This window comes from Cydia amplana, chromosome Z (assembly GCF_948474715.1).
Source record: "Cydia amplana chromosome Z, ilCydAmpl1.1, whole genome shotgun sequence".
NCBI classification, from domain to species: Eukaryota; Metazoa; Arthropoda; class Insecta; order Lepidoptera; family Tortricidae; genus Cydia; species Cydia amplana.
The window spans coordinates 16,917,112-16,944,104 of record NC_086096.1 but is presented as its reverse complement, the minus strand read 5'-3'; the positions used below and the strand labels follow the sequence as shown (position 1 = coordinate 16,944,104).

At 37.5% G+C, this 26,993-nt stretch overlaps 1 protein-coding gene and 1 non-coding gene across 3 annotated transcripts in view; both read left to right on the top strand.

Annotated features, from left to right (window-relative positions):
- The first annotated feature begins 1,208 nt into the window (after positions 1-1,208).
- Positions 1,209-26,993, top strand: part of LOC134660816 (protein bric-a-brac 1-like) — a 243,152-nt gene continuing 217,367 nt past the window's right edge. Inside the window, exon 1 of one of the 2 annotated variants that reach the window (XM_063516624.1) lies at positions 1,209-2,121. In XM_063516624.1, the coding sequence (XP_063372694.1) occupies positions 1,453-2,121 (669 nt within the window). In that variant the 5' untranslated portion in view covers positions 1,209-1,452. The remainder of the gene's footprint in view (positions 2,122-26,993) is intronic. The other variant, XM_063516623.1, reaches the window with a different exon arrangement.
- Positions 5,969-6,041, top strand: Trnat-agu (transfer RNA threonine (anticodon AGU)). The gene has a single exon. It is a non-coding gene; the product is annotated as a tRNA-Thr (tRNA).

The window sequence follows — 26,993 nt, the reverse complement described above, 5'->3', positions numbered from 1 at the left end:
CACAGACTCTAGCCAATTAGCCATAGAGAAATAAATAAGCTTAGAGTACTCCCTACATACATACCTAATAAGTTGCGTGGAAGGTGTGGTAAAACGTATTAAGAATCGATTTTCATTTAAAAGTGAGTATTACCTATAAATTAAGCTCGCGGGGTATGCAAATTTGTGAGGAGTAAGATCAAAATCAAACAATGTTTCGCGCGCAACTTCTCTTGCGTTCCATATATAGGCTGCACGGAAACACTTTGTTTGTTCAATGTCAACAAATAACAATTGTCAATTTGCGGAGTTTTGATCTTAAATTTTTAAAATGTAAGTACCTATATTTTTTAATCGTTCGTAAATGGTTCGTAAGATCGTAAGGAGTAAACTTCAATAGGTACGTACACTTTTTGTATCTACCTACTTATTAGGTACCTATTTTGGTACCTACCTACCTGCTTCATTGTGTAAGAATATGGAAAACGAATGATTAGGTTATCTGGGGGCACGGCCGTGCCCGTGCCAAGACGAGACAAAGGGCAAAAGGCATTCATATTTTGCGTGGCAGGGTAGACAGACAGATACTAAATTAACACCTAGTACCTAATTGAGTATACCTAGTTCGATTGGCATATTTATTCAATACCTATTTAATCGATGTCCAATACAAAACCAGACCTATCTGTTCATTTGGGCAATCGAACTGCAATTTTACCATGTGGGATACTTAGGTAAGTAGGTACCTATAAAATTAAAACGTATAATTATAGACTTCGATTTGGTTACCTTGTTAGAATACCTAATACTTACTTCAACTAAATACCTACAACTATTCTGCAATTTAATACGGCTCCCACCCATAGGTAGAATTAAAATTGGAAGGGACCTACATAAAACTACCTATGATCACATTGGGAGAATGCATGAAACTTGTAACTCTTACCTAGGTATTGCAAGAAGGTGAATTAAATTTAAATTAGGCATTTTTTTATTTTCTAAGTAATTACGGTTTGGGTTAAGTCCTTAAGTCAACTCATTATTTTCACTATTATGAAACTACTTTATCTGGACTTATTTACGGTTAAAGAATACTTGTGCATACATTGAATAAATTGATATCTTGTAATAAATTAGATTGTTTCGATACAATTATGAATTTTACAGTACAAATTGTTTTAGTGCACGCACGCAATGATGATGTTCTGTTGGACGCAGGGAGCGTAGAGTGCATCGTGCGCGCGCGCCGCTGCGCGAACGATCGATGCGGGGCGCGGGGCGCAGAGCGGGGGCGTGGCGGCGGAGGCGGCGCGCGCTCGCCATTGGCCTGCCGGCGCCCACGCGCTCCGCCCCCTCGGCGCCGTCGCCCGCGAGACCCGCTCAGTGCCTCGCGTGCCGTCGCATGTTGCGCACGTATCGCGCGTTCTAATTCCGCGTAACATTGCAGATGCGAGTTCGACACTGATAAAAAAAATGCCCGCCGAGGACGAACCCGGGGCGGCGATGGAGGGCCGCGAAACCGCCGATGGGTCTCCCCAGCAGTTCTGCTTGAGATGGAACAATTACCAAAGCAACCTTGCCAACTGCTTCGACCAGCTTCTTCAGACGGAATCTTTCGTGGACGTCACCCTCGCCTGTGAAGGACAAAGCCTGAAAGCCCATAAGGTGGTCCTGTCCGCCTGCAGCCCGTACTTCCAGACGCTCTTCATGGACAATCCATGCCGGCACCCCATAATTATAATGCGCGACATAAAGTACTGCGATTTGAAGGCGGTCGTGGATTTCATGTACCGCGGGGAGATAAACGTGTCGCAAGATCAGATCACGGCGCTACTCAAGGTGGCGGAGATGCTGAAGATCAGGGGTCTGACGGACGTGAGCGGGGAGCACGCGGTGCTGCGGCCTGGCGGGCCGGAGAGGGCGCCCAAGAGGCCGGTGAGCCGCGAGGGGGAGTCCCCGGCGAAGGTCCGGCGCCGGTCGGCGGAGCGCAGCCCGGGCCCGAGCCCGCGCCGCTCGCCGAGCACGCCGGCCGACCTGCTGGCCGACCACGCGCCGCACACGCCCGCGCCGCCGGCGCCGCTGCTGGCCGAGGACGTGGACATCAGGCCCGGCATCGCCGAGATGATCCGCGAGGAGGAACGGGTGAGTCTATCTATTTTTTCTGCGCTGCCTCCCAGTTGGTCGTTACACATGCCCACCTATGTCTATATGCATGGAACATTTTGTTGATTCATAATATTTGTACCTATGGAATAAGCCCCAACTTCAATAATTAGATATTACCTATTTAGTTCAATATAAATAAGAAAGAAATAAGTATATTCAGGTTCGACATACTTATTTATGTTAGCCATGTTAGTGCTTCTTAGGAAAAATAGGTGGCATTAAAATTACTTAGGTTATTACTTATTACTTAGGTACCTATCTAAAATGATAGGTACTAAGTAACGGTTACCTACTTTTCATAAGTTGGTAGAAATAAATCAATAGATTGCATCTAAAGATGAAAGTAGTTTAAGTAGTTGCGGAGTCGTATCTAAAAACAAAATCTGAATGATCGTATAGGTAAGTAGGTAGATAGATAATAGAAGGGTTTATTCGGCGAGGTTGAGTAGGTAAAATAAATGCGATGTTGGGCAGCGGCGCGGGGCCCTCTCGCCCCTCGCCCCTCGCCAGGTGCTTGCTAAATGCCACCAGGAATGCCTGTAAAAAGAGGTAAGTTGTAACGGATAAACTTAATTAGGGTTGAATTAAACAGTTGCAACTAAGTAGCCACTGCGAGTCATTTGGATGAAACAATTTATTAACCATTCTACCTTTTAAGGCCACAAGTGGGAATACAACATGTAATAGTATGTTAAAAAGCAACGTCTTTAAATTTAGTTTAACATGAAACGAGACGACGTCGACGCTATGTTTTTGTTTCATGGAGGGTTTCGCTGCGGGTGACGAGGCGGGTGCGCTTGCCGCCGCTCAATGGATGCCGCCGCAATATAACTTAAAACATGCCAAATTATCGGAGCACTGGTGATTCAACTTTGAGCTGAATTCGTTGCTACACTTAAGCCCATACATACGTAGCTATAATATTATAATTATATACCAAAGTATATGTTTCACAGCAAGGCATCTTACGATATATTTTACGTAACTATGTACTAGTCGACAGAGTCCACAACGATACTCGCAGCTAAATATAATATACTAAAATACGAGTGCGGGTTTAAGAAACGAACGAAGTGAGTGAATACTAGACGAAATTGCATGATCAATAATGTGAAATAAAACTTAAAAACTTAAAAACAGTCCTTTAAGTAACCTATTTTTCGGATACGGTATATCGAGTGAAAATAGGACTTTCGGATACGTACCAAAGATCATTTTCATTATTTTTACCCAAAGAGAGTAAGCAAAATAGGAATAGAACCAAACGGCTCGTACTTACCTGCTTGAAATAGGGGCTAGATGACAAATTTTTATTTATTTTTTAGAGCGAGTACATTGTCTTTAACGTAGGACGTTAAAGACAATGTATTTCGACAATACCTAAATAAATGAAATAAGTAACTGGTTTATTATAATGATATGATACCTACTAATTTTTATTTTATTTTATCCTATGAAATTAGTTTTCCCCAATATGCTATGAATCTATCTATCTAATCTAATACCTTTAAACGAGCAATTCTTGTATATTTATTTATTTATATGTATATATATTTCGAGGATCTCGGGAACGGCTCTAACGATTTCGATGAGATTTGCTATATGGGGATTTTCGGGGGCGAAATATCTATCTAGCTAGGTTTTATCTCTGGGAAAACTACCTTTTAAAACAAGTATCGATTTAGAAAAATTAATGCAAACAGCCAATTATTAAAGCCGCGTCCACACGACCCGGTATCGGTATCATTTCAAGCTAGGTATAGTAGGAAAAAGGCGGCAAATCTGAAAATGTAGGCCCGTAGGGAGGGTCGGTGGTCGATACAAACTGACAAATTTCGCTTGCCATACTACATATAAAAGAAATATTAAGGAGGGAAATTCTTTATGTGAAGTTTCGATTCGAGTGATGCCTGATGCTTAAATAATTATTTGCCTTCATTTCGTGAAAAGCACTATGCCTTGGCTGGAAAAGCAATTCGTGGATTCATCTTTCGAAAATCCAATCTATATCTACGAATTGACATATCCCGGCCTATAACTCTTTTTAAATTTCTTTAGTGTTGTACAATTTTTTGTCGTTGATATAAAAATCAAGATTTATTGGTAGTTATCTATTAAAAAAAAGTGTAAGTACGCGACACAATTGAAAAAAAATCAGGTCATTTTGAACGGCAATAACGTTAACTTTTTTTTATAACTCAAAGTCTAGACATGGACAGGCGCGAATACAAATTATCTATCTTATTCCCAGTTGGGAAAAAATAGTAAATTTTTCTTTATCCACCCGCGCTCATACTCGTAGCTCGCTTACTGCAAATCCAAGGAAAAACGTCGCTGTTCGGCCTCAGGGTCAGGGTGGAAACGTATCGCTTTCAACCCGCTTGTAAGATAAACAATGACGAAGGTACGAGAAATTAAAAGGTACCTGATCTGTTAACTTTCACAATATGCCTAATCCGCAATACTAATACAGCGGCAATGATATGTTATGTTGTATGTTGCCTAGTTACACTTTAATGAACCTTAACGTCATCGACATAGGTAGGTTAGCTTAACTAATAAATACGGAGCTATCGGATAAATGCGAATATTGCAATAATATGAATGAAGACCGCATTAGTAGGCTAGATATATTGGCGGGTTAATGATTGGCAGAATGTAATTGTTTTAATGTTATTACCAAATTTAATCAGAGCCTAAATGCAATGTCTATGCCAAATGCGTAATGATAGAAATGTTTATTGACTGATTGAGCGTGTAGCGTGTGTAGTGATTTACATAACTACTTCCAGGGATAATAAACATATTTTTAACACGCTTTTATTAGGTCGACCTGTATGTAACTATGTAATGGAATCTTGCAAGTTAAATTTGATCCACTTCCCGGTTTCCGATTGAGCTGAAATTTTGCATACACACATGAAATTAATAGTCTTATATGGCAATGATTTCTTAGGGCCTGTACAGACGGACTGCAACCCGACTGCAAATTGTATGGGAACTGTACGACGACGTTGCGGCCGTCTGTATCGGCCCTTATGCATATTCAATGTGGGTACCCCCTATTCTGTTATATGTAATATACCTACCTATTTTGTTAAATCTAGACAGGCAGAATAACTTAGTTCAAGTGACAAAGATTAAAATTATTATTTTTGAAGTCTTTCGCACTAATGACATGTTTATAGTAATAGTGATGTTTCTTTTGTTTGCTTAGTTCCTTAAGCGTTATCGAGATCCTCCTGACTCCTGTTGTACTGTACGGATGCAACCGGCCCTCAATGTCAGATGTACCTAAATTCTAGTGTAGAATGCTCGGCGCGAAGGGTTGCGCCCCCTACCCCGCACGGTCACAAGCTCGTAAAAGTTTTCCCCCGCCCGCCCCCTACGCAAAACTTTCTGCTCCGTATCGCATTACGTAATTAAATTTATTTTAGACTTTACTACTTTACGGTTAATGTGAAAGTTTATTTCTGATAATCTTGCTTTGCCTTGTCCACACATAACATACCTAAGACAATTTTTTAATGAAACTCTATTAAACTACCTACGTAAGAATAGAACATAAATGGAAGGAGTGCCTATGCTTTCATCAATACCCAGTATATTTAAATACCTACATAACATGTTAAACGGAAAATAGTACCTATACCTTGGAAATAAATTAAAATTATTAGTATGGGATAGCGCATCGTTACTGGTGAATTTCCAATATGATTTGGAACTCTGATAGCCGTTTAAGAAGTGTAGGACTCTTACGGTAAATGTCGCTGAGCCTGCCTAGGGCTCATATAAGGTGGAAATATTCGCTGAATTGGGTACGGTCTTGGTAGCTCAGATGGTAGAGCACTGTACTAGTGATCCAGTGGTCGTGGGTTCAAGTCCCACCCAAGACAGTGAATTTTTCCACTTTTAACTTATTTCGGAGCTTAATAGCATCGTTCGCAGACGTTTCTGCTTAATACAAAATTAATTTATACCTTAGAAGTTAAACAAGCTAAGTATTAAAAGTTCGTAAGACTATTTTTTATGTTTTTCCATTAATCAACGTTCTTAACCCCACGACTGCCTCTCACACACTAACAGGGATGTTCATAGAAGAAAATCGTATAAAGGATCCAAACGATGCTTTAAGAATAGTTTAATTAAAGTTTATCATTTTATAAAAAAGTAACCCCAAACAACTAGGGGCGGGCAGTCAACCTAGCAATGGTTTAGAAATGAAAATGGCACGTACGTCCCCGTGTCTAAAGGTGGGATCAGACGGTTCATTTTTTGTTCATTTTCTAGTTTCATTATTCACCTTTCACTCAAAGTGACACGTCTGAACACAAAATGAACCAAAAGTGAAAAATGAATTCATTAGTGAAAGAATCCAACAATGTTGGATATTTTCATTCGGCATCTTTCACTCGCACTCCGAATGAAACAAAATGAACAGTGTGAACACAGAAATGAACGTTCATTCGGATTATGAATATTTTTCTCGAATTCTGTGGGTATACCATAATCTAGCTAGACTTCAAAGATTACAATTTGGAGTTTTATTCGGCTAGGTATACTGTCTCTCATTAAAGTGTTTTCTTGCTATTAACGGACCTACTAATAGTGGAAGTTCTTCAAAATTATTTTTAGGCATCGGCAAATGATTGCAATACGATTCCGGATCTTCATCGGCTATTAGTTCTCTCTGCAATGTTTTCGAGGCTCTAAATAAATTTCTTGCTTGCGCACAACTTCATTCGACACCATAGTGAACGAAAATAAAAAATGAATAATCTTTCCAGCAGTTGTGTGAACGTGAAATGAAAGGAAAATGAAACATTCACTCAAGTGAACATTCATCCGAGTGAACCGTCTGATCCCACCTTTACATTGTCTCCCAAAGACCACCAACTTACATTATGTGTACCGAATTTAAACTCAATCGGTCAATAATTGTGTAATGGACTAATGGTACGGAACCCACGGAGCGCTAGATTGAGTCGTACTTTTGTTTCTTTATTTAAGCACTGAAAATTAAAAACTTTTTGTTCTGTGCTATCAACTGATGTGAGTAGCATAGTCGACTTCGATAATGGGGTGTTTTTAGGGTTCCGTACCCAAAGGGTAAAAACGGGACCCTATTACTAAGACTCCGCTGTCCGTCCGTCCGTCTGTCACCGGGCTGTATCTCACGAACCGTGATAGCTAGACAGTTTAAATTTTCACAGATGATGTATTTCTGTTGCCGCTATGACAACGAATACTAAAAACAGAATAAAATAAAGATTTAAGTCGGCCTCCCATACAACAAACGTGATTTTTGACCGAAGTTAAGCAACGTCGGGCGGGGTCAGTACTTGGATGGGTGACCGTTTTTTTGCTTGTTTTGCTCTATTTTTTGTTGATGGTGCGGAACCCTCCGTGCGCGAGTCCGACTCGCACTTGGCCGGCTTTTCGACCCTTTGTTATAAACATTGAGGTGTAACTATGTACACTTAGAAATGTACATATATAGTATACCTATGTATGTAGGTGTACAATTACACCATCGCAAATTAAAAATTGCGTGTAAAAAAATAATAACCCCAACACCTTTAGTAAGTACCTACTACATTCTGGGGTAACAAATAGGGTACTTTGTTGTCTATCAATTAAGCTTAATAAAAAAAGAATGAACTACCTTCAAAGTAGAAACAGTGAATAAGTTCTAAAAGGTCTACGTTCTAAAAGGTTATCAAACCTTATTTTAAATGTCAACTGTGTGTATGGACATAAAACAACTGTTGGACGTAAACGTAGGGGAAAATTGCTTTACTTTAGTATTGTTTAGTTTTCTATGAATGACATAGACATAGACATTTATTCATAATATTTTATATGATCTATGTACATAGTGTTACATACATCTTTCCCTTTTTAGTAGTTATTCTATTAGAGTGCCCAGTCCATACATTGATAAAAACTTATAATCACACTTAAGCTAGCTTTGCGAAAACTTACTTATACTTATTTAAATTTAAGTTTAACCCTTTAACCGCCAGAGTCTGATATAGGTATAAGACATTACATATCCAGGTCATTTCGCCACAGTCTGATAAATAAGACTAAGATCTGATTTGGTTTTTACAGCACATTATGCCTGAAGGGCAAACTGTCCAGAAATAGGAGCCCCGCATAGCGGGGCTCCGTCGACTCAGGGAACGAGGCTAAGATTTTCACGTTTCACGATATGCCTAGATATTTCACGATCTGCCTGATCATACGATCGGCCGCTGACATATATACAATTATACATCGATGCACTGGAGACCGTGACCACACAACTATTAGTGTTTTTAATAGTGGCAGATGTTACTACATAGTACCAATTACCTGAGTCAAAGATTATACTTATCTCGTCCACTAATCCTCTCTCATCCTTGAAAATTGACGTATTTGTGATGCTCAATAAAATTAATACATCAAGTATGTAAGAAGGTACCTTACTGCCCCAATACGACATGTACGACACCATTTTCTTTTGAACAATTCATATCTCCATAACTTTATCGTACGGTTTAGTTAAGACAAACAAATTCATTATTAAGTATTGCGTAAATAGGCCAAATAATACCAGGTTTAACTAAGCAAATGCTGGCGAGTGCGTTTACTTTGCTACTGTGCTGTTTACAAAGTTAAATCTCCAGGATTACGAGAGCTTTCATTTAAAATATAACTTGGTAGAAACACTAGCTATTGTTAACAGTGTTGTATAATTTAGTGTTTTGAGACCAAAACTAGGTCTTTCTGTTAACAAAAGGATATTGTTTCAGTACAATTACCGACGAAATCAACATAGATAAGTGAATGTTTGCATTATTCACGTACTACATACACGTTTGTATAAGGTAAATTGTAATAGGCAGTTTAAAAGTTTTACGAGTTAACGCCTAGTCAACTTTTCGTACTATTTGTTCAGCACAATGTACTTACACTTACAATTTCACCGCCAAGAAGAAATAAGTAGGTACCTAAAACCTTACCTATCCATATTTCATAAAGTAGTTTATAAATCAGTTAATACTACTTCTACAAAGTACTTAATTATATTATTATTAATGTATGTAGGTCTTTTCCACACAAGGTGTTCCGGACCGTTGGGAGGCGTGCGGGGAGTCGAACTCAACACGTAGAGGCCTTTGTGACACTTTAATGAAATGTAAGAGGTACACCGAGCAGATGCTGTCCTTGTCCGTGTCATGGGACGCACGCAGATACAGCATCCATCAGGTTGTAAGGACTATTCAGAGTTGATGGAATCTCAAATGAACTAGGCTATTTGGTGAAAGTGATGGACTAAATACCGGGTTATTTATGGGATATAAATCTGGACGCCTGCCTAATAAAGTGGTATACAATTTTATTCCGCAAGACGGTGACTCGCCCCCACGGTACATGATTGGGCCCCCATAAAAAGCAACATCTAGGATGGCTCAAGGGCAACACCGGTGTGAGGGCTGAGGGTAGAGAGGTGTCACTGGACTTGAAACATAACAGCTAACTCCCAACTTATGTTTCCACATTTACCCACGACCTCAGAACTCAGCTCTCACGAATCCACTCTGGACGGCCGGCCATGACAAGCCAGAGGCAGAGAATCCTGTCCCAGCTACCCACCTTCGGGTGACAGAACTACCCAGGCTAAGGAATATATATTTCCCACATACGGCACTTCAAACATGTGTCCTATTTTAGATGAGTAACACTGAATTTTTTTGATAAAGTGAATATTTTTGGAAATAATCATTGCAAAAGAAAAACAAATTGGGTCCCTCTAACTTTTGAACCACGGGTCCAAAAAATGTGAAAAAATCGTAGAAATAGAGCTTAAGAAACAATATCTGGGAGACCGAGCTTTGCTCGGAAAACATATAAAAAATCTCAAAAATTAGCGTTTGCCCAGAGATAAGACCTAGCTAGATCGATTTTTCGCCCCGAAAACCCCCATATACCAAATTTCATCGAAATCGTTAGAGCCGTTTGCGAGATCCGCGAAATATATATATATATGTGAATAAATAAATATACAAGAATTGCTCGTTTAAAGGTATTAGATAGATAGATATAAAATTAAAACTATAGCAAACATGATAAGTTTAGCCGTTTTTGCGTTATCGCAAAAAGTCTCCCCTTCATTGTAAAAATATTACAGCCACAGTTAAACGTTATTACGTCCTTAAATGAGCTTTTAAAATTATTTGGCATTATTCATGTAAATAAAGTAAAATGAAAGATAACAATTGCTTATTTTACTTCTATTGTTATTTTTATTTAATTTTTCTAAAGCAGTTTCATTGGCTGAATGAGTAATGCCGTTGACTATTGGCAGTATTAGAACGAAAAAGTAAAAATTAAAAGAGGCAATCCTGGTGATTTTCATATCTTTCTTAACAAATCATTTTAAAATTGCTGCGGTATCCTACAGGCATGGAACGCTACAAATGTGTATATGTATGTATTACACCAAAGAATATAATTATGTATACATCTATCAAGGTTCCACCGTATAACACGTATTTACTGAAAATAGAATACTATATATGTAGTATTCTATTTTCAGTAAATACGTACGTTAGGTACACCTAATACTAATTATGAGGAAGGTGCAGCGTCGCAGATTTTTAATTATTTCTTTCTCATCATCATAATGTTGATTAGTTTCTTTTCAAAACACATCTAGTAGGTAAATATGCATTTATGACACAATTCCATGATTTCCATGTATAAGTCGTGCGATATTAACTGTGCAAATATACACGTGCCGTACGTATTTCAATTAACGTGCGTAATTAAAAAAGTACATCGAAAAAAATATGTATTAGCCTCGAGATTAATTTATGCCGAACGATAAGACTATTTATTGTAGTCGCTGTTCGATTAATTCTGTTAAGTTAATATGGGCGAAGGAGTCGAGATAAGCGCGTGTTTTTATTGCGTTATTTGGTGCGGCCTAACTAGCAGCACATTCAAAATAATATTAATATTAAATAGTTACATTGCTTCAATGCAATTTTGCTAGGTAGGTATCAGGTATATATTATATTACCAAATTAAATATTTTGTGGATTTTTTAGTTCATAATTATTTTTGAAAATATCTAGGTATCGTCAAGAGTTTCTAAATAAACCCTTTCAATAATCGTGTTTTTTCTTGTTTTCTTTTAACAATCAGCTTTGTCCTATCGGTCGAGAGTGCTTTTTCTTCATTCATGTTCCAACATGTAATGCTCATGTCGTCACTCCGGCCATATACTTTATCGAAATTGGCTTAGCACATTCATCACAAAATAACTCTCAAAGGAACATTCAGTTTAGGTAAATTAATTCTCCGTTGCTGCATATACAAAATTACTGAAGAATTTAAGGGAATGTCGCTAGGAATCCGCTTACGAGTACCATCAGGTGACGTGAACTATCATGACTATTAAACATCGATTGTTCTTTAATAGAGAACTAAACGCATATACCACTATAAACCCACTACGACTTTCTGTATTTGTTTCCTAGAGTTTCCCTACTCCATACGATATAAAAATTGATGAACCAGGCCTGTGTAACTGTAAGTACTTACCTACTAAACAAACCTATGCCCTAATTACTACTTAATCAAATGCTGGCAAAGATTTAAAATAAAATACTGGACGTTGGTGAAACAATCGTTGTTCATTGGTCGTAAAGATAACGATAATTATGTTTGTTATGGCATGATTCACTGCCGGTCCATTTCGCTTTATTCTCGCGGTTATTTCGTGAATAAGTCTCTATGACCTAACCTTTTAATGGCGGTGACGGAATCCTTTAAGTTCTTTGTTCCTATAACTTATCACGCCGTAATTCAATTAGAAGGCTATTTGTAATATTAACACTGATTTAAACTTTCACGATTTTTACACATTATTAAATTGTACAACGGGACTTAATCGCGTATCTAAGTTTTAAGATTTACCTCCGACGTTTCGAGGACGGCGTTGTCCCCGTGGGTTCGGAGAAGACTGGCTTAAGTTGACATCAGCATCTTCTAACCGCGCGAGTTTTTCGAACTAGGTACCCGCACTTGGTCTTGTTTATCCGCTTGAACGTTTTGCGCACTAGGGATGTCACTCTGTCGACACACAACACTAACGATATAAGTCTCGTTGTATTAATTAATATCTGGGTGACCGAGCTTCGCTCGGAAAACATAAAAAAACTCGAAAATGCGCGTTTTCCCAGAGATAAGACCTAGCTAGATCGATTTTTCGCCCCCAAAAACCCCCATATAGCAAATTTCATCGAAATCGTTAGAGCCGTTTCCGAGATCCCCGAAATATATATATATATATATATATAAACAAGAATTGCTCGTTTAAAGGTATTAGATAGATTTGTAATAGTTACGTTACTCGTTGAAAATCCTATAACTTAATAATTGGTAGATGCCAAGTGGATTTTGTGACCTCAATATTTATTTAAATTGACGCAGCAATGCAATCTGCAGTAATGCTTCTATGTGTAAAATATTGTTGAGCGCGGCTCTGTACCTTTATTATTGTAACGGGTGTACTTTTAAAGGATTTTCATGGAATTATGTAAGTACTTATGAAGAATGTAACCTATGTCATGTCCAACCGTAGAGCGTAATATTTTTACTAGGTAAGTACTTCAGTTATTTGTTAGTTTTCTGGGGGACGGAAGGAGCGAATCCAGGCTGGCCCAGCGTGCCTGGGACTTTGACCAGCTACAACAGGTCTACCGTTTAACTGAGGCGCTCGGTATCAAGTTATTATGAAATGAAATACTTTATTTTCAGGCAACTATTGGCCCATAGATAAATACCTTAAAACAAGCATAGGTATATATTATTATAAAATATGGGCAGCTACAGACTGATAGAAGGCATGGCTGCATAAGCTTATTATTTGTATTATGTTAAGTAAGTAAAAATATTGAAATTGATTTTTTTTATTTCAATCACATAATATTTATCCATATCATTGGTTAGTAACAAAAATCAAAACAAAACAAAACAGTAAAGATTAACGTTAGTATTACTTAAGGCTAAAAAACTAATAACTAAACATAACTTACAACTATATACGTATATTGTATGTAACATATCAACTAGTTTTAGTCCTTAAGATCAGTTACCTCCGACTAGTCAGTCCTCAGTCCTCAGTCATCGCGCAACTTTATTATCCGCCTGATTTAAGTGTTAGACCTATCTGTATCTGTGATAAATTAATAATTAATATACTTTGTAGGTAGTCCAGAAATATGGCGTCATTACTGTGACTGTGTTATATAGGAAGGTATATATACCGGGCGTGGCCAGTAACAGGTCCCAAAAATTAAAAATGAAACTGTAGGCAACTCCTCAAACTAACCAATATTTGTAACACTAACAGAACTTTTAAAAATAATTTGGGTATACCATGCGATAATGATTTATTTTATTAAGCATAACAATCATGCCGTGAAAATGCAACAGAGAGTGTTAACTTTCACATTAAAAAACTGTTATGGATGGATAGTCAATATATTATACCAACGTGGTACCAACAATTACTTATACATGCACGGTCTATACGTTTATGCTCGGTATAGATTAAAATATGAAAACCTACTTTATTTGATTAATCTACAACGCATAAATGTATTTAATTTTCTTTGTATTGTAATGCGAGATTTGTTTTTAATTAATATTTTATTTGTGCGTGAAATTAAAAATATGTAGTCGTTATAAAATTCACGGCACTTGCAATACTTAATTTATATTTAAGATTATAGTTTACTGGGACGTGACGCGTGCTCGCGGTTAGGTACACTTGTTTGGTATGTGGCCGCGATAGGAGTTCATTTCGCAAATCCTTCTCAATGAAATGGTGTTCAATTTAATAAGGAATTATAACTATGTTCCTTTTCATTGTGGCTGTGTTTTATTTAATACTTGTCAAATTATTTATTACTAATGCTATAATAGTTGTTAAAGCTATATAGAATAAAATAAGCCAAATTGTAAAGTGTTTTCAATAAATAAATATGTAATTAGTGAAGCCACGAATAATATGTTCGTAGGTATTCGCCGAATATTAAAAAGGTATTCGTATTTTTTCGCGTCTTGTTTAAAAACTAATTATTAATTGTCTAAACTAATTATGTTTATTGTAAATTAACTAATTATTATGTTTCACTAAGTCTTACACGGCTACATAGCGTTAAGAGATTTAGGCCCACTTGCACCAATTCACTAATCCGGGGTTAACCGGTTAAACCTGGAGTTACCATGGTTACCAGTACAATTTGACACTAGGTTAACGGTTTAACCGCTCAACCCCGGGTTAGTGGGATGGTGCAAGTGGGCCTTAATGGATTTAAAAAAACATGACGATCGCGAGGATTATTAAAAATAATCGACTAAAAATGTTAATTATACTTTTTCACAAAGGCAAAAATAAAAATAAATGAAAATAAAATAAATAAAAATAAATATGAATATGAATAAAAATGAATGAATGTAAGTTGTAGTAAAAAAGAAAAGAAAATAGGTAAATTAATATGTTAATCATGGTTAATCTTAATGCTAATGAAATATGGACCTTCTGGGTACACTCTAAAAAATGAAGACCAACTAAGAGCAGTTTTCTCTTAGTTGACGTTAAGTTAATTATAACAATAACGATCTTATATAAATCAAAGAAACCTGATTACTTAAAACAATAAGTGTATCTGTGATTGAACTAATAAAGTAGGTATGTTATTAATCCTAACAATTGTATACTTTGCATCTATCATTAACTTGTTGGCATAATTATGTAACGTAGGTTGATTCAATCCTTAACAAATTAATTAAAACAGATAAATATGGTAATAGTTATGAACATTTTAATAGTTTATGTGATTATTTTCTCTTTGTTGATTTACATAAGACTTGGTATTTTAATCAACTAAACATATAATATTTAGAACAACGAAGATAAAACATTCAATCCCATTATGATCAAGTTATTGTATTAATTACGAAACTAATATTCCATTCTATTAAGAATTATTTGTTAAATCGATTTTCTTCATAATTAAATTAAATAATCAGTTAATCCGTTTAATCAAGAGATAAGTAGGGGGGCGCCGGTGCACCCGCGGTCCTCCCCGCCCGCGCCCCTGCGGCGCCTGTGACCGTGCGAGTGGGGAGTCAGTCTCAGCCTCGACGTTCAACATGCAACTACTTAGTCATTCAAGTACGCGTCAACGAAATAAACTTTACTTGTGCCTTTATTTCACGGCAAGCCTGGAACAGTGAACGTGTTACCTTTGCTTTGTGTACCTAATGGATAATAGTGTATGTGCAACATGGAGCAAGTGCTAATCGCGGCGACGGGAATAAAAGGCGCGGGGACGGGCCGGGATGGTTATGTGGGAATCCCTGTTGTGGACTAATGAGACCCCAGGTCTACCCAGTAAAACCCCTGTTGGCCGCCTCAAGGCTTTAAGGCGAGGCACGGGAAACGATCGGGACCATGCTTCCGAAACCCCGCCAGCGGCTGTCCGAACTGCGGACTCGACTTCGGAGGAACTGTTTCCCTTTACTTCTCTAAGAGTGCGCCATTTTTTGCGCATTGGCCATCCCAGGGACCCTCGTGTAGGCGACAGACGTCCCCGAGCCTGCCGCCAACGGGTACCCATAAGGGGGGAAATCGACGGTTGTACGCCAAACGGTCATTATATTTGTAGCCCGTTTTAAATGTTAATTATAATATATATGTAAGGTATGTAAAAGAAAGTTCGATTTTTAAATGTAAAACGTTTAGTTTTCTAAATGTTTAGATGAATAAATAACATCTTATTATATATATATATTTTGTTTTATTCATTTACCCCCTTTTCATAAAACTTTACTTTGTTAAATTTGAATCTCAATTGTTTAATCAGTTCAACTATGAAGCTTGTTGTTTGTTGTTGTGTTTTATTGTACTAGTACAATTGATGAAGAATGGTATATTGTACTAGACAAGCTTCATAGTTGAACTGATTAAACAATTGAGATTCAAATTTAACAATTTCTTAGTTCTGGCTAATAAGATGCATAAGTCGATGCAATCATGTTCTTAGTTGAACTTATTAGGGTCAAATAGTTGATACAGTAATTCTTCATGTTAACATTGATTTACATCTTAGTTGAAATGATTAAACAATTGAGATTCAAATTTAACAATATCTTAGTTCAGGCTAATAAGGTGCATTAGTCGATGTAATCATGTTCTTAGTTGAACTTATTTGGGTCAAATAGTTAATACAGTAATTCTTCATGTTAATATTGACCTACATCTTAGTTAAACTGACTTGTTTGTATTAGTTGGTACAGTAACTTATCATGATAATAATTATCAAGCCCTTAGTTGATCTTGCTAGGATCAATTAGTTAGCATAATTATTTTTCGTGTAAATATTGAACAAGATCTTAATTGGTTCAGTTACATAGATATAGTAATAGCAATCAGAATTACCTTATTTGATGTGTCTAAGTTCTTGTTAGGCTCGTATGGAATCAAGATGCTTGATTACGACTATCAAGATATTGATAGGGCCAACCAAATTTTTTTTAGAGTGTAATGGCTCCTCTACACGATGGGCCAACGCCGGCCACTCCAAGGGACGCATTTATGCGTTAGAGGGAGCAAGTGATATTGCTATCTCATTCTACCGCATGGCTGCGTCCCTTGGAGTGGCCGGCGTTGGCCCATCGTGTAGAGGAGCCATAAAGGCCTCCTCCATCCTCTTCCATGCCTCCCTGTCCTAGCCCAACTTAATCCAGTCGGCTACTTAGAATACCAACCAGAGTATAACAAAAGTACTGGAATGTATCCTCGAAATAACTGAATCAATACTATGAACTTCAGACTCAGAAATAAGACTTGTCAAAGGTTTGTAGGTACAATTTGTTTTATCCTTGTAACAAGATTAACTCCCTATTTTGACGCGAAGTTCCGAAGTCGAGTAAAAGCAATACGCCATACATACGTGAACAGGCTATTGTACAGTTTAGGTCTTAATACCATACAATTTTCACAATAAATAATTAATGCACACGATCGAGCTAAACGACAGCTACGAAGAACACTTAATAGCATTTATTATTGTACTTTTGAAGTGTTTGCGACATTATTAAAATTGTAGGGAAAAAATACTGAATGTATGAAATACCTAATGTTCTTTAAATCAGCGTTTTTAGAGGTCTGTCCATATGTCACAGGCCATTATATTCAAAAAAGCGGCCAAGTGCGAGTCGGACTCGCCCATGAAGGGTTCCGTATTTAGGCGATTTATGACGTATTAAAAAAAAACTACTTACTAGATCTCGTTCAAACCAATTTTCGGTGGAAGTTTACATGGTAATGTACATCGTATATTTTTTTTTAGTTTTATCATTCTCTTATTTTAGAAGTTACAGGGGGGGGACACACATTTTACCACTTTGGAAGTGTCTCTCGCGCAAACTATTCAGTTTAGAAAAAAATGATATTAGAAACCTCAATATCTTGAAGACCTATCCATAGATACCCCACACGTATGGGTTTAATGAAAAAAAATTTTTTGAGTTTCAGTTCGAAGTATGGGGAACCCCAAAAAAATATTGTTTTTTTTCTATTTTTGTGTGAAAATCTTAATGCGGTTCACAGAATACATCTACTTACCAAGTTTCAACAGTATAGGTCTTATAGTTTCGGAGAAAAGTGGCTGTGACATACGGACGGACAGACAGACGGACAGACAGACGGACAGACAGACATGACGAATCTATAAGGGTTCCGTTTTTTGCCATTTGGCTACGGAACCCTAAAAACGATACGCTTATGTATTTCCTTAATCAAATTTGAAGCATTATGTGTATTTTGTGAGCGTTACTTATTTTAGAAGTTAAAATAAAAAAACCGGCCAAGTGCGAGTCGGACTCGCGTTCTAAGGGTTCCGTCCATTAAGTCCAACTCCCGCTTGACTGCACATTTGCACGGACCTATGTGCATTTTTTGTCAGACATATCCTAAGAACTAAATATGTTAATTTTATCACAATTATAATAACTCTACTGGCGAAAGTGTTCCCAACATCTTTATTTATATGAATTTAAAAGTGGAAAAATTACTCTCTTGGGTGAGACTTGAACTCACGGCGTCTGCAGTTCAAGTGTCACCCAAGACAGTATTTTTTCCAATTTTTAATTTATTCTTAGCATAATAGCATCGGTCGCAGACATTTCTGCTTCTTAAAAAAATAATTAAATTGTATGTGTATATATATCAAGTCCAGAAGTAATTTATTAATGTTATCTACAACCAGAGCCCGTACCATGAGTCATTGACAGTGTCAAAACTGACATATACGCTATCCAGAACGTAATTTACTTTCTATAATACATCTCGTTCGCACTAATATGCGAGTACGAGCGAGATGCATAGAAAGTAAATTACGTTCTCGATGGCGTTTATGTCAGTGCCAAACTGATGGTAGCCGTACAGAAGCATAACAACTTATCAGAAATCATCTAAACATACTTAAAAATCCTAAAAGCTGCTTACCGCTCTTACAATGCAGGTACGCCGTGAGACACAAAACATTTTTTTAAGAGGGTTATTTAAGAGGGTTATAAAAGAAACATGTTTGATAAGTTTACTATACTTGGTCAACCATATCTTGACAGTAGAAAAAGGCGGCAAATTTGAAAAATGTAGGCGCGAAGGGATATCGTCCCATAGAAAATTTGAATTTCGCGCCTTTTTTTACTGACAAGATTTGGTTGACCAGCTATATTATATATAGTAGGATAAAATCCCCATACTTTTAATTCTGTAGAGGAGTTTCGTAAAAAAAAAGTGTAAAGATTTTTTATGAATTATGAATTTTTTATCGCCGTACAAACGAATTGAAAATACTTTCCACGAGAATAATTGCTTTGAACCTGATGGGCTGAGCCATTGATGAGTTTTTCCAAAAACCTTATCTTTCTATTAAAATGACATAAGTACCGCGAAAGTACGGTACGCCCTTTTGCTTGTATGGCTGTTGACGTGACGCGTGAGTGAACGTCTTTAAGAATCCGTAGAAGGGGTTGGATAAAAAAAGAGATGTAACGAAATGTTCTGACGCGGTGGCTTACCTATATCTCTGCAACTGATAACAGACATCACAACTATGTTTTGATGTTAGAGGAAAATAGCCATTACTCGGCTGCAAAAGTGAGTAATTTAATGCACACCCAGCTGCAAAAGTGAATGGTCACTTTAAGATCTTTTCTCCACAGCAACGCGAGGAAACTACTAAATGCAAAACATACAAATCAAATCCAAATGAACGCTATTACATATTTATCATTCAAAATCATCATTTAAAAGTCAATTCTACCAGTAAACATGAGGAAACAACTCAAAATTTACATCAACTTACTTTGCCACTCTTTTGGATAAAATGCAACTTTGTCATCAGGTATTATTAAAGAATAAAGAGAGAGCGAGCGAGAGTAAATGTAAGCGGAAATGAATATCGACAGTCGATAAATCGTGTGTCGACAGAGTAACATCCCTAGTGCGAAAAATGTTCAATCTGATAAACCAGACTAATTGCGGATATAGTTCGAAAAACTCGCGCGGCTCAAGATTTGATGTCAACTTTAGCCACTCTTCTCCTAGACCACGGGGACAACGCTGTCCTCGAAACGTCGGAGGTAAATCTTAAACCTTAAATACGCGATTAAGTCCCGTTTTACAATTTAATAAGGCATCGAATCTCAATTTAAATATTAACGACATTAACGGTAAGGTTAGGTACATTAAACCATGGCTGTGTATGACTGGGGTACAACACTATTCCCTATATTGTTTAAGATTACTGTCGCAGTTCTTAAAAGAGTTGTGAAAAGGAAGCACTCGCGAATAAATTGGAAGTTGAGGTGCATTATGCACTGCGAAGTGACATGTCGCAGTCGCCTGCATGAATGAATGATCAGCCATCCTATAGCTGCGAATCGAAATTTAAATTTGACCGTGTCATTCCCGGTCGACGAACCACGGCACTTACTTGACTGTAGCATTTCATTTTCAGCGGAACGTTAACTGCTACAATACCGGCCGTTCGAGAAACTAACGGAATTATTTGTTCTAATTGAACGATGAATCAAACTGTTCACTTCGGTTTGCTTAAGATCATTTAGACACATATTTCTTTTCTTCATCTGCGTTAGCATCGCTGTAGGATAGATAGGTTCCATGGTTTGTGGATGTGGTGTTATTTTGGATTGGACTCTTCAGGCCCCTATTTCACCACGGCGACAGGTGCGACAATTCGCAAAATTTGTCAATGTTGCTGACGTCACAGGCATCCATGGGCTACGGTTACCGCTTACCATCGGGCGGGCCGTATTCCTGTTTGCCACCATCATTGTATTATTTAAAAAAACTTTATTATATCGGCAAAAAATAGGTATTTCTCTTTCGAAGTTTATGATGATGATGATGACAATTGTTACACGATTTAATAGAACTTTCGGTAATTCTTGACACGAAATGAGATCTGTGTCGGAATTTCGTGACAATTGTCGTGTTTCTTGTGACAATTGTCATTAGCTTCGCAAAATAAGTACTTATTTATTGGCGGATATAATGGAGTTTTTCTTAAATTAATATGTTGGTGGCAAACAAGCAAACCGCCCGTTCGATGGTAAGCGGTTAGCGTAGTCTATGGAGGCCTGTGACGTCAGTAACAGTGATGTCGACAATTTTCGCACCTGTCACCGTGGCGAAATAGGGGCCGGTCGTGTACATAACACTCATCTAGTTTTCATTCTTTATAAAAACGATTACCTTTAAACTTGAAACAAGTCTCAATTATAATTGGTTACCGTTTGTGTTTTATTTAATATTTTTTCCGGCCTATTTACGTAACATTAAGAAATAGCAATTTAACATGCATTTGTGTTATCTCTGCGGCCTTTCACAATTTGTGTAACATTAATGTCGGCTATTCTCTTTTTACGCGTGTGATTAAGCTTAGGTACACAGCGGTTATCTCCTTTATAGTTTTAATTTAAAACAACACAGATAACATACTCGACGCGCTATTTCATACGAATTAAGCGAGCTTGTGTTTACATGTCGATTCTTGTGACCGTTGTTCTGTCAACAGCGTATACGAGTATGATGAAATATACATTCATTGTTTTAAGCGAAAGAACCTCGTTGGGGTCAGTAATAAACGTTATATGCGGTACTTTAAAAGCGGCCTTATTTAACTCAACAAAGCGTACGTCAAATAAAACTTCCTCCCTACATGTTTTTAGGGTTCCGTACCCAAAGGGTAAAAACGGGACCCTATTACTAAGACTCCGCTGTCCGTCCGTCCGTCCGTCTGTCACCAGGCTGTATCTCACGAACCGTGATAGAAATTGAAATTTTCTCAGATGATGTATTTCTGTTGCCGCTATAACATACACAGCCTGAATAGTAGCTGTAAAAATCAAGAACTTCAATCAATTTTATTTTGATATTTATTACTCAAGCGAAGTGAGGTATAATATTTAGGTACAGTATTGTCAAAATGAGTTCAAATTAAGCTCAAGTGTTACTAACTAGTGTTACTACGTATAATGTTAATTCTGAACTTTTTAGGGTTCCCTACCCAAATGGTAAAAAACGGGACCCTATTACTAAGACTTCGCTGTCCGTCCGTCCGTCCGTCTGTCACCAGGCTGTATCTCACGAACCGTGATAGAAATTGAAATTTTCTCAGATGATGTATTTCTGTTGCCGCTATAACAACAAATACTAAAAATAAAATAAAATAAATATTTAAGGGGGGCTCCCATACAACAAACACGATTTCTTTGCTCTATTTTTTGTTAATGGTGCGGTACCCTCCGTGCGTGAGTCCGACTCGCACATAAAATTCATAAATATCTGACTAATGGTCAAAAATTCAACCAAGTCGGGTAAAGTTTTACGCCTGGTAACACTATGTAACAGGGATGTTGCGAATATCCGCATCCGCAACCGCGAAACTTCCGCATTATTTTCAACATCCGCATCTGCATCCGCATCCGCATAAAATCGATTCGGATTTAATGCGGATGCGGGTGTGGAACAGGTCGGTACAGGAACGTCTTAATAGCATCGGCGTAAGTGCTAGACTGCTAGGTAATTTAGTCATTAGCCAAAAAAACCTATTAGAAATTAGCAGTCAAGCGTGAGTGGGACTTAATATACGGAACCCTTGGAACGCGAGTCCGACTCGCACTTGTCCGGTTTATTTTAATAAAATTACTAAAATGTAATATTTGACGTTTTTTATGTACCTATCTTGACATCCGCATCCGCATCCGCGGATGTGAGCCATTAAAATCCGCATCCGCATCCGCGGTTGTCAAAAAATCGGCATCCGCAACATCCCTGCTATGTAACACTGGAATGTAGTTATTAATGAAACACGTTCAATTACTGTACCTGCCTACGTGTTGATTTATGTAAGTACGAGTATGATCGAATTGATCCAGTTTAACAGACTATGAAGATCTAATTTTGAAGCAAAAACTTTGTTCTTGCTGTACTTTAAAATGCTAGTAATAAGAACAAAATACAAATACCACAACCAAACAATTATTATATTCGTTTTAGACTCTTTGTAGAATGTCTTAAATACTTACCTCGCAATGTTTGGCTTCACTTTGAAATAGCACTGTGTATATTTAGAAACACAGTTCTAAAAAGAGGAACGTGGTCTAACTTGTCATGATATAACCTGAGGGCCTACCGCGAAACACGTTCGACGTGTTGCCTCTCTGTCGCACTTGTAAATTTGTACTTAAGTGTGACAGGGAGGCAACACGTCGAACGCGGTTCGCGGTAGGCCCTCTGTCAATGTCGAAATCCCGCTAATACTATATGGGGGTTTTGGGGGGCGAAAAATCGATCTAGCTAGGTCTGACCTCTGGGAAAACGCGCAATTTTGAGTTTTTATATGTTTTCCGAGCAAAGCTCGGTCTCCCAGATATTTACATAAAACCACGCAACGGGCCTTGACAGTTCTGAAATCGTTACTAATTAATACTGTATAGGTATATATCGGATATATCGGAGCGGCAAAGGCGCTCACAAATGTCTGAATACGTATTTATTGTTAAGGAGTTAGAGTGCGTGTTCAGATATTTTTATGCACCTTGGCAGCTCCGATATATCTGATGGCGCCTGTATAAATCCTCTCAATGAAATATTATCTACGCCAAATTAGGTCACTCTAAATATAGGTACAGTCAGCATCAATAGTTGCTAAGCGGGCGATGTGTTCAAAATTATCTTGACGCGACTTTATTATTAAGTGAATAGAGCGCGTCAAGGTAATATTGAACACCTCGCCCGCTTAATAGCTGCTGATTGTATCCTACGTACAAAGTGAAATGATTCTATCCCACGGGTTCAGCTCTGTTTCATAGTAATTGTATAATTCCGAATGACTGTTATGTAATTCATCATAATCATTATGATGGCGAATGAGTCGATCCGTCATTCGTGTATTTGTTTAAGATGATTTAGATGATCTTCAAATAATCCCCGAGCATACACCGCTTATCAAAGCTATCTGGGTCTCGATTATAGCCCGTTTGTTTACTCAAGTTAATAACCTTTAATAGAAAAAAACCGGCCAAGTGCGAGTCGGACTCGCGCACAGAGGGTTCCGCACCATCAAAAATAGAGCAAAACAAGCAAAAAACCGGTCACCCATCCAAGTACTGACCTCGCCCGACGTTGCTTAACTTCGGTCAAAAACCACGTTTGTTGTATGGGAGCCCCACTTAAATCTTTATTTTATTCTGTTTTTAGTATTTGTTGTTATAGCGGCAACAGAAATACATCATCTGTGAAAATTTCAACTGTCTAGCTATCACGGTTCGTGAGATACAGCCTGGTGACAGACGGACGGACGGACGGACAGCGGAATCTTAGTAATAGGGTCCCGTTTTTACCCTTTGGGTACGGAACCCTAAAAACCGACCTCTCATAACAGTATGAAATGCCATTATAGTTGTTTACAACCATAGAGCATATCATATTAATTTCAAATATCTGGGAGAAAAACTCAAAAATGCGCGTTTTCCCAGAGATAGCACTTAGCTAGATCGATTTTTCGTCCCCGAAAACCCCCATATAGTAAATTTAATTGGAATCGTTAAAGCCATTTCCGAGATCCCCGAAATATATATATAAGTAAATAAACAAGAATTGCTCATTTAATTGTATAAGATTAGCCTCAATACTTAGACTCTTAGAGAATAACTTTTGTCGTAGAGGAGTTCCAAAGAGCGTACTCCCATCATAAAGGCCGGCAGCGCACTTACAACCCCTCTGGTGTCTATGGGCGACGTCTTCTTCGACGGAGCGGAAACTGGTCTTCTTGAGCGGTTCTATTTCACCAAATAACACTATTTAAATGTAAATGTTTATTTTCTAAATAAGTCCAGGTCCAGGTCCGCATCCGGACGTGGATCCGGATCCTAGATCGGTCTGTCTTTAATGTACCTAAATATTTAATTTCCTGATGTAAATACAAACATCACTTTACGTGCCTATGCCTTTAAGATTTATTCGATCCCATCATCAGGAAATCGAGCTTGACAAAAATGTGGCTTAAAAACCTAACTTGCTTTACAAACATAATGAAGAGGACAAATCGCCAAACGTGAACTATCGGTAGTTGAAGAGTTCCGTTCTGATAATTATCAGAAGTTCCATTTAATCAAATTATGTCACTTTTATTGAATGTAAATACTTGATTTGTTGATAAAAACACAAAAATCACTATACATGTGTCTAAGATTTGATGAGTTCCCTCGAATGGATCCCATCATCAAAACTGGGTTTTGAAAAAAACGGGACCAATCTGTACTTAGGTACAATTAAAAAAACCGGCCAAGTGGGAGTCGGACTAGCGCACGGAGGGTTCCGCACCATCAACAAAAAATAAAGCAAAACAAGCAAAAAAAAAACAAGCACAAAAACGGTCACCCATCCAAGTACTGACCCCGCCCGACTCGACGACTTGCTTAACTTCGGTCAAAAATCACGTTTGTTGTATGGGAGCCCCACTTAGATCTTTATTTTATTCTGGTTTTAGTATTTGTTGTTATAGCGGCAACAGAAATACATCATCTGTGAAAATTTCAACTGTCTAGCTATCACGGTTCGTGAGATACAGCCATGGTGACAGACGGACGGACGGACAGCGGAGTCTTAGTAATAGGGTCCCGTTTTTACCCTTTGGGTACGGAACCCTAATAAAAAAGATTTTTCTAGATCGGTTCCGAAATAACGGAGTCATGGAGTGACAAACATTAAAACAAAAAAAAAACATGCAACCGAATTGAAAACCTCCTCTATTTGTAATTAAATGAATAATCACTAAGTACCTGCAAGTAAATAATTCTTAAGGCAGGATCCCACCAGAATCCTAGTGCAGGCACATGTAAACCACTATTTTTAAATCTTTGTTTTATATGAATGTAACCACGAATTATGTGTTTTAAATAAATTATGTTTTATGTTAAATTATGTTTTTATGTTGCATTTTTGCACTGAATTTTGCTTGCGCCGCAAAGTGCCACACACTGGTGGAATCCCGGCTTTATTTGTACATGGTATCTAAAAAACTATTTATGGTAATAACAATTAAAATAATTAATTATTATAATGCAAATTACCGTGTTAGCTTCACATTATTTTAAACAAAAACTGCTAATAGTCAACAATTACTAATTATTTATTTAATCGTTTGGCAAAGAAGCGAGTCGATTATCGTGCTGTGCGGTTTATTTTAACAATAACAATTACTTACTACTTAAAAAGCCTAAGCGAGAAATTGTATAATATGCATAGAAAAAAACAGAAAATACATATGTATTTTATAAAAATAAATACTTTTATTTACGATTGAGGACGTTGTTTCGAGTACTGTCATTGTCTAACTTAACATACCTAATACAAATCAGCATAACATATTGAACCCGTTCCGTAGCTGCCCATAATTAGTAGTTTACGATATAAGTGCGAAAAGTAGGAAATTACCTTTACACTACATATGGGGCTACTTTTTCGCACTAGTGCGTAAAATAGCACTTTTCGTGCGTATGTCGAAACTTTAAAGTGCCATATGTACTGTAAAACGTTGTTCGATACATGTGCGAATAGGTAATTCGCAACTCGTGTCGATTTAAAACACTCCCTTCGGTCGTGTTTTAATTTATCGCCACTCGTTTCGAATTTCCTCTTTTTCGCACTTGTATCAAAAATAACTATTCCGCACGTGTATCATCAGTTTTAGTACCAAAAAGACTATTAGCATCTAGCATCGAGTAGCGGATCTATCAGTACTGCTACATCTATTGTCAAGTAGCAGTACTGATAGTTCCGCTACTCGATGCTAGATGTAGACACTGAAATTAATAGTCTGAACTGATGTATGGAGTGAGCACTCTTGTCTTACTTATTTCTCTATGATTGTACAACGTTTTACAGTACATTTGGCCCTTTAAATTTTCGACATATGCACGTATTGTGTCAGTTCCCGCACTTACTAGGTCGGTAAATTAGCACCATATCTAATACCTTTAAACGAGCAATTCTTGTTTATTTATTTATTTTTATATATATATCGGGGATCTCGGAAACGGCTCTAACGATTTCGATGAAATTTGGTATATAGGGGTTTTCGGGGGCGAAAAATCGATCTAGCTAGGTCTTATCTCTGGGAAAACGCGCATTTCCGAGTTATTATATTGTATACTGTTAAACTACTTACCGACCGCCTCAGTTGAAC